The 7,025-nt window shown below is 64.5% G+C and overlaps 2 protein-coding genes across 6 annotated transcripts in view; one reads left to right on the top strand and one right to left on the bottom strand.

The window, feature by feature from the left end:
* The first annotated feature begins 68 nt into the window (after positions 1 to 68).
* On the top strand, positions 69 to 4,270 carry TKFC (triokinase and FMN cyclase). Of its 3 annotated transcripts, none has more exons than XM_017728635.1 (18): positions 69 to 216; positions 655 to 697; positions 783 to 972; positions 1,045 to 1,155; positions 1,238 to 1,419; positions 1,490 to 1,568; positions 1,667 to 1,756; positions 1,870 to 1,904; positions 2,002 to 2,086; positions 2,160 to 2,249; positions 2,346 to 2,462; positions 2,633 to 2,752; positions 2,849 to 2,986; positions 3,221 to 3,327; positions 3,426 to 3,529; positions 3,609 to 3,642; positions 3,749 to 3,838; positions 3,926 to 4,270. In XM_017728635.1, the coding sequence occupies exons 2-18, from the start codon at positions 692 to 694 to the stop codon at positions 4,094 to 4,096; spliced, it is 1,749 nt and encodes a 582-aa protein (XP_017584124.1). In that variant the 5' UTR covers positions 69 to 216; positions 655 to 691; the 3' UTR covers positions 4,097 to 4,270. The 3 variants fall into 3 exon arrangements, with proteins under 3 accessions (XP_017584124.1, XP_017584122.1, XP_017584123.1); XM_017728633.1 differs by having other exon boundaries at positions 597 to 697; XM_017728634.1 differs by lacking the exon at positions 69 to 216 and adding an exon at positions 232 to 422 and having other exon boundaries at positions 597 to 697.
* A 434-nt stretch (positions 4,271 to 4,704) lies between these two features.
* LOC103611822 (cytochrome b ascorbate-dependent protein 3) overlaps positions 4,705 to 7,025 on the bottom strand; it is a 10,476-nt gene continuing 8,155 nt past the window's right edge. Inside the window, exons 1-6 of one of the 3 annotated variants that reach the window (XM_008629390.2) lie at positions 7,008 to 7,019; positions 5,955 to 6,160; positions 5,682 to 5,890; positions 5,453 to 5,607; positions 5,083 to 5,239; positions 4,705 to 4,977 (exon numbers count right to left, since the gene is read on the bottom strand). In XM_008629390.2, the coding sequence (XP_008627612.1) occupies positions 4,954 to 4,977; positions 5,083 to 5,239; positions 5,453 to 5,607; positions 5,682 to 5,890; positions 5,955 to 6,138 (729 nt within the window). In that variant the 5' untranslated portion in view covers positions 6,139 to 6,160; positions 7,008 to 7,019 and the 3' untranslated portion in view covers positions 4,705 to 4,953. Of the gene's footprint in view, positions 4,978 to 5,082; positions 5,240 to 5,452; positions 5,608 to 5,681; positions 5,891 to 5,954; positions 6,164 to 7,007; positions 7,020 to 7,025 lie in introns of those variants that run through there. The other 2 variants (XM_017728637.1, XM_017728636.1) reach the window with 2 other exon arrangements.

The raw sequence follows: 7,025 nt of genomic DNA, 5'->3' as shown, positions 1-7,025 counted from the left end.
AGCGCGGCCTCTCCGCCGCCGTCGCCGCCACTTCCGGGAAGTGGGGACACTGGGCCGCTCTAGCCCGCTGAGGGGACACGGGAGGAGCAGACGAGACGGGCCGCTCTAGCCCTCTGGGAAGACCGCGAAGAGCAGATGAGACGGGTCGCTCTAGCAAGCTGGGAGGACCCTGGAGAGCAGACGAGAGGGGCGACGGGAGGACCCTGGAGAGCGCAGGTGTGGAGGGGGATGCGCGGGGGATCGCCCCCAAAACCCGAGGGATCCGCGCTGATCCCCCGAAGGGAGGGCCCCGCTTGGGAGGATGCAGTCCCCTCCCAGCTCCCTGCAGCTCTGTGCCCCCCGAAACCTGGGGCGGGGGGTCCCCGCTGTGAGGGGGGAGCGCGGATCCGTCCAGGGCCTGCGCTGAGAGGAGATCCCTGAAGGTGGGAGTCCCCCCATCACAAAACAGAGGCGTCCCTATTTGGGGGTGGTCTCCCCCTGATTTCCCATCCCACAAGGCGCTCCCTGCCTGGGGGGGTGTCCCTATTTGGGGACAACACCAACGCCAGCCCCCCATTCCCACCAGACACTCCCATCTCACCCCACTCCCTTCCCAGCCCCGCCTCTCCGGACCGCTGTCCCTTCCAGCCTGGACCTTGCCCTCTCTCCGGACAGATCCCATTCTCGGATCCGAGCGCTGCGCTCCGCTCCCATGGAGGTGAGCCTGGAACGGGGGGGTTGTCATTCCTGTGGGGTTGGCATTCCTCCTTTTCCTATCCCACCGCCCCCTGTTTTCCCCCCAGGTCTCCAAAAAACTGGTGACGACCGTGTCCGGCTGTGCCGACGATGCTCTGGCTGGGCTGGTGGCCTGCAATCCCGGGCTCCGGCTGCTCCAGGGACACCGGGTGGTCCTTCGGGATGACCTGCCGGCCATCCGTGGCCGTGTGGCCCTGCTGTCCGGAGGGGGATCCGGCCACGAGCCCGCGCACGCAGGTGAGACCCCCCCTGCCCCACCTGGACCCCCCCCCCACGGACACTGTTCCGAGCCCTCCTCCCTCTCCACAGGCTATGTCGGGAAGGGAATGCTGACTGGAGTGGTGGCCGGAGCCGTGTTCGCATCCCCGTCCGTGGGCAGTGTCCTGGCGGCCATCCGGGCCGTGGCACAGGCCGGAGCAGGTTGGGAACACACCGGCCTGGAGCTTTGGGGTCCCCCCCTCCAGTGCTGCGTCATTCCCGTTGCCTCCACATGCATCCGCAGCTGGGATCCTCCTGATCGTGAAGAACTACACCGGGGACCGGCTGAATTTCGGGATGGCCCTGGAGCGGGCGCAGGCCGAGGGGGCCAACGTGCGGATGGTGGTGGTGGGCGACGACTGCGCCTTCGCCACGCCGGGGAAAGCCGGCCGCCGCGGGATCTGTGGCACCGTCCTCATCCACAAGGTCCTGCCGGGATCCTTTGTGGGGATTTGGGGAGTTCTGGCGGGTCGCTCACCCGCTCTGCCCGGGGCAGGTGGCGGGAGCTCTGGCTGAGGCGGGAGCGAGCTTGGATGAGATCGTGGAGAAGGTGACGGCGGCTGCCAAAGCCATGGGTGCGTTGCGTTATCCTGTGGGAATGCTGTCCTGTGTCCCCCAGCCCCTGAATCCTGAAATTCCCCCCGGGTTTAACGGAGCATTCCCACCTGCACAGGTACCCTGGGTCTCAGCCTGTCTCCCTGCAGCATCCCGGGATCCAAGCCCTCGTTCCAGCTGGCTGAGGATGAGATGGAGATGGGGCTGGGTGAGGAGCAGCCCCTCCGCGTCCCCCTCGGATCCCCAGAGGGTCCGAATACCCCTGTCCCCCCTGGGGAGGCATCACCAGGGTTGGGATGTGACGCGGCCCTGTCTCCACAGGGATCCACGGCGAGGCTGGAGTGCGCAGGATGAAGGTGAGGGGGCAATTCTGCTGCTTCCTCCCCGTTCCCAGATCCCCCCTATTCCCAGACCTCCGCACTCTGCTCTTCCCCTGCTCTGTGTTCCCTCCAGGTGCTGCCGGCGGATAAGGCTGTGGAGACGATGCTGGAGCACATGACGGATCCATCCAACTCTTCCCACCTGTCCCTGACCCCTGGTGAGCCCCCCGGCCCCTCCGTGCTCCCCCAAATCCCCCGGATCCCAGTCTCATCCTGCCACCCATCCTGCAGGATCCTCCGTGGTGCTCGTGGTAAACAACCTGGGTGGATTGTCCTGCCTGGAGCTGGGAATTGTGGCTGGAGCTGCTGTGCGCTGCCTGGGTGAGTGCAGGGGGGAGCTTGGGATCCCATTCCCTGGCTCCGGCTGCTCTGGAATTCCGCTCTGAAATCCCCCCGCCTCGCTCCTGGATCCCACAGAGAGCCGAGAGATCCGCATCGCCCGGGCCTTGGTGGGATCCTTCATGACGGCGCTGGAAATGGCCGGAGTGTCCCTCACCCTCATGCGGGTGGACGAGGAGCTGGTGGGGCTGATCGGTGAGTTCCCAGTGGGAATGTGGCCTGGGATTGGGGCACGGGCGTTGCCAGGTGCTGGGTGACGGGACACGAGGTCAGTGGGATGTCTGGGAGTGGAATTCCTGGCTGCTGGATGTGCCAGTAAGGATCCAATGGCATCCTGAGCCACCACATTCCTCTGGCTCTTCCAGATGCCGAGACCACGGCCATGGCATGGCCCAACATTCCCACGGGACCGGCAACCACCCGGAGAGAGGAGGTGCCAGCACCGATGGAGGGACCCAGGAAGCCACAGGATGAGCCTGGAATTGGTACAGAGCTCCCGTCCCTTGTCCCACACCCCACCCCCCCCGCCCCGTGCCTCAGTTTCCCTTGGGAACGTGCAGGGATGCATCTCCTCTCTGCAGGACCTGGCACAGTGCGGGTGCAGCGGGTGCTGGAGCGGGTGTGCAGCACCTTGCTGGATATCCAGGATAAGCTCAACGAGCTGGATCGGGGAGCTGGTGACGGGGACTGCGGCCACACGCACGCCCGGGCGGCCCAAGGTGGGTGTGGGGGCCGTTATCCAGGGAATTGTATCCCCATGGCATCTCCTGGGAGCGGGCAGTTCCCCAGGACATCCCTTCTTGGGATTAAGGAAGCCTGGGGTGCTCCTTCCTAGAATTTTATCCTGGAATGTCTCTGCATCCAGTGCCACTGAGGGCTGTCCCTGCTTGTCCCCACGAGGGACTGGGGACTCCAGGGCCACCCCCATCCTGTTGTCCCTTCCATCCCCACAGCCATCCGGGAATGGATGCGCTCCCGGCCGCCTCCGGCCGCCCCGGCCCAGCTGCTCTCCGCCCTGGCTGATGTGCTGCTGGAGCAGATGGGAGGCTCCTCTGGAGTGGTGAGTGGGGATGGGAATGGGAATGGGAATGGGAATGGGAATGGGAATGGGAAGGGGAATAGAAGGGGAATGGGAATGGAAGGGGAAGGGCGCCAAAACTCTATGCGCTCTTCCTGACGGCGACCGCCCGGAGCCTGCAGGGCCGCAGCGATTCCCCGGCATGGGCTGATGCCATGGACGCTGGGATTGAGGCCATGCAGAGGTCAGTGCCGGGGGCTGTGGAATCCCAATCCGCCCTGGGAATCCCAATCCCCCCCTGAATTTCCCTGCATCCCGCACAGGTATGGAGGAGCCGCGCCAGGAGACCGGACAATGGTGAGTGCCAGGAGAGCCCGGGAGCCAGGAAGGCTTCCAGGAGGATTCCAGGGAGTTCCCACCTGGCCTCAGCACCGACTCCCAGCCTGATTCCCGCTTTTCCCAGCTGGATTCGCTGTGTGCAGCCGCGCAGGCTCTGCATGCCCTGCGCAGTCCCGGTGCCGACCCGCTCCGGGTGCTGGCAGCTGCTGTCCAGGTACGGAGAGCTGGGAGCTGAGATGGTGGGAAAATTGGATGGGAATCCCTGTTGTTACCCTGGAAAACACCCTGTTTTCCCTGGCAGAGCGCAGAGGTGGCAGCGGAGGCCACCAGGCACATGGAGGCCGGGGCGGGCAGAGCCAGCTACATCCGCTCATCCCGGCTGGAGCAGCCCGATCCCGGGGCTGTGGCAGTTGCAGCAGTGCTGGGAGCAGTGCTGGAGGGGCTGCAGGACCCCCTGGAGGCCCCCCACTGATGACAGGGATGTGTATCCCAAAAAATCTGTGTCACTTCGTGGTGATAGAGGCGTGTATCCCAATAAACCCTCATGGCCCCCCACGTGACTGGGAAGCGTATCCCAATAACCCTTGGGGTTCCTTCAAGGACGTGTTTCCCAATAAACCTTGGGACGTGGCCCCCCATAACCCCACTCTGGTGACCAGGAAGTGTATCCCAAAAATCCTTTGTGTTCCCCATGCTGGCTGGGAGCGGCGGGATGGTGGAATTTGGGGGTGTGGAGGTGCCCGCTGTTGCTCCAAGCTGGGAAGGGAGATGGGAACAGGGATCCTGTGACTTAGGGGGAGGAAGGAAGCCCGGGGTGTGGAGGGGAAACCACAGGGCTCACATGGCTCTGGGCACGGGGTCTGGGGGGGGGATCCTAGGAAAGGGACAAAGGAGAAGCAGGGACGGGGCAGAGCATGATCCCAAATCCCGTGGGGTGACCACAGGGAGCTGTCCCGTGTCCCCAGGGCACCAGTGAGGACAAGCCCTTGGAAGGAGCAGCTTGGCTTGGCTCCCAAGCTCCCACCTCTCCCACCCCAGCTCCCAGGCCCTCCCTTGTCCCCAGGGATTTGAGTGCCGGAGCCCTGCGGAAGCCAGTGCTTTATTCCATGTCCGTGAGATCCCTGAGTGGCTCCACCCTGAGCTGGATCCTCTGGAGTGGGAGTGATACGGATGCTCCTCTTCGTCCCAGCGAGGCTCCGGCAGCTCCAGCTGCAGCAATGAGGGATGGCACTGGGAAGCGCTGGGGTTTGGCATGGCCCGGGATCCAGGCAGGAGCTGGCACGTGGAGGCACAAGGATGCAGCTTGGGAGTGCTGGCAGATCCCTGGGATCAGCGCTCGCTGGAGAGCAGGGGCTGTGGGATACAGGGATGAGCCTCAATCCTTCCCCACCCTCGGGGCTGTGCTGGGGGGGCAGCTTCCCAGTCCGGCTTCCCAAATCCACCCAGCGCATCCCGTACCTGGCGGGAGTCCAGGGAGTCGGAATCCGGGCGCTTCCAGCTGGGCCTGGCCAGGGCAGCCACCACCAGCACCCCAAAAATGAGGATGAGGAGCCCCAGGGTGTTGGCAAACACAGCCTCAGCCGGCAGGAGCTTGTACGCCGTGGTCCCGTTCTTCCTGGAGCAGGGAAGAAGGGCTGGGAATGTTCTGGACGTTACCCAAAACCCCCCCCAAGCCTGCAGGGAAGTGTGCAGGGACCCACACACCTGAGGGAGGAAGCGCTCAGTTCCCTTTGCTCCGAGCTGGCTGCTCCCAAATCCAGCCCAAATCCCCATGCTGAGCCCCCCTTTCCCTGTGGGGAATCTTCCCGAGCCCCCCCCCGACTCTCACAGGCTGAAGAAAAGCTTCTCGTTGATTCCTGACGCACAGGAAGCCACGGACAACAAGAGGATGGTGGAGCCGAAGAAAACATGGATGGGCTTGTAGAGTGCCCGGAGCCAGGCAGGAGCCCAGGGAAGCAGGAATTCTCCAAAACCCGCCGCCCACTGCAGGAAGAGAAGGTGAGGCTGGAAAACTCGGGATGCCGGAGGGTTTGGGGGATCTACGGAGGCTCTCCCACCTGGCAGGAGAAGAGCAAGACAGTTCCCAGCCCCATCCAGCTGTGCAGCGAGTACATGTTGGGCGTCCCTTGGGAATTATGGAAGCAGAACACGGCCGCCAGCCCCAGCACGGTCAGGATGAACGCTCCCAAAGCCAAGCTGCCGTGCAGCACCTTCCAGGGAAGCTTGGGGCCGCTCCAGGTGTTGGGAATGCGGTAAACCAGGGCGGCTGTGGGGGGGGGAAAAAGGTGAGGAAGGAGCCGTGCCGGGATCCCCACGCTCCCTGAGCTCACCTGCGCCGTAGAGCACCACCAATCCCGTCACCATCAGCACCGGGTGCCAGTTGAATGTCCGGGAGCTGCCGTCCAGGGAAAAGCCCCCGCGCCAGTGCTGGCACCAGGTGCCCACCATGGCCACGCAGAGCAATCCCAGCGTTCCCAGGAAGGCGCAGAAGGGCAGGAAGGGCACGTCCAGCATGGCCGTGGAGCGGTGGTGGCACCTGTGGGCGAGCGAGGAGCCGGCTCAAGCTCCGGATGCAGTCCCGGGGAGGAGCCACGGAAAGGGGAACTGGGAGCCCCAGTAGGGTGTAGGGGGGCAGCTGTTTCCCAGTCTGGGAAAGGTGACAGGCATGGAGCTGTTTCCCAGCCAGGGATGGTGCCACAGCTGCTTCCCAGCCTGGGAATGGTGGGGCAGGGATGGATCCAGGATGGTGGCACCTGGGGATGACTGAGGTGCCTGTTGGGGCTCTCCGACATCTCCAGGAGGAACCACGCAAAGGGGAACTGGGAACCCTGAGGGGATGACCAGAGTCCAGCTGTGGCCTGGACTGGGAAGGAGAGCAGGGGTGGGACAGGTCATGCAGAGCCGAATTCCCGGGCACAGCAGCCCAGGGAATGGCAGCGAGGGGCTCCCGGTGTCACCTGTCATGGTCCCCCTGGCAGGAACCCGGCCGCGCTCATTTGCATGCGATTTGCATGTGATTTGCATGTGCCCCCAGAAATGGGTATTTCTGTCCCCTCCGAGGGCGGGGGATGTCCCGACACCCTCAAATCAGCTGCCTCGCGGGACATAGACACAGGAAAAGGGTGGAGACACGGGGCCCTATGGTTCCCCGAAATCTGGGACACAGAGACTCATGGATCTCCCAAATCTGGGACACTCGGTGCCATGGCTCCCCGAAATCTGGCAACACATGGCTCCACAGCTCCCCCAAACCTGAGGCTCCCCTGGACCTGGGGACACAGCGCCCGGCCCCGACGCCACCCAAACCCCAGACCAGGAAGTGCCTCGGCCTTTCCCGACCCCGGAGCCGCCCCCCACCTCCCGCCCCAACCCCGCGGCCGGACCTGGGCACCTCCGCCCCC

The sequence above is a fragment of the Corvus brachyrhynchos genome, unplaced genomic scaffold, assembly GCF_000691975.1.
Source record: "Corvus brachyrhynchos isolate BGI_N302 unplaced genomic scaffold, ASM69197v1 scaffold1103, whole genome shotgun sequence".
Classification (NCBI taxonomy): domain Eukaryota; kingdom Metazoa; phylum Chordata; class Aves; order Passeriformes; family Corvidae; genus Corvus; species Corvus brachyrhynchos.
Note: the sequence above shows the minus strand (reverse complement) of the source record. Positions and strands in the feature narration are given on the sequence as shown.

Excerpts from the sequence above, each read along its gene's own strand:
- TKFC (XM_017728635.1), top strand. Across the intron at positions 973-1,044 it reads CCACGAGCCCGCGCACGCAG|GCTATGTCGGGAAGGGAATG; the intron begins GTGAGACCCCCC and ends CCCTCTCCACAG. Across the intron at positions 1,569-1,666 it reads GGCGGCTGCCAAAGCCATGG|GTACCCTGGGTCTCAGCCTG; the intron begins GTGCGTTGCGTT and ends CCACCTGCACAG.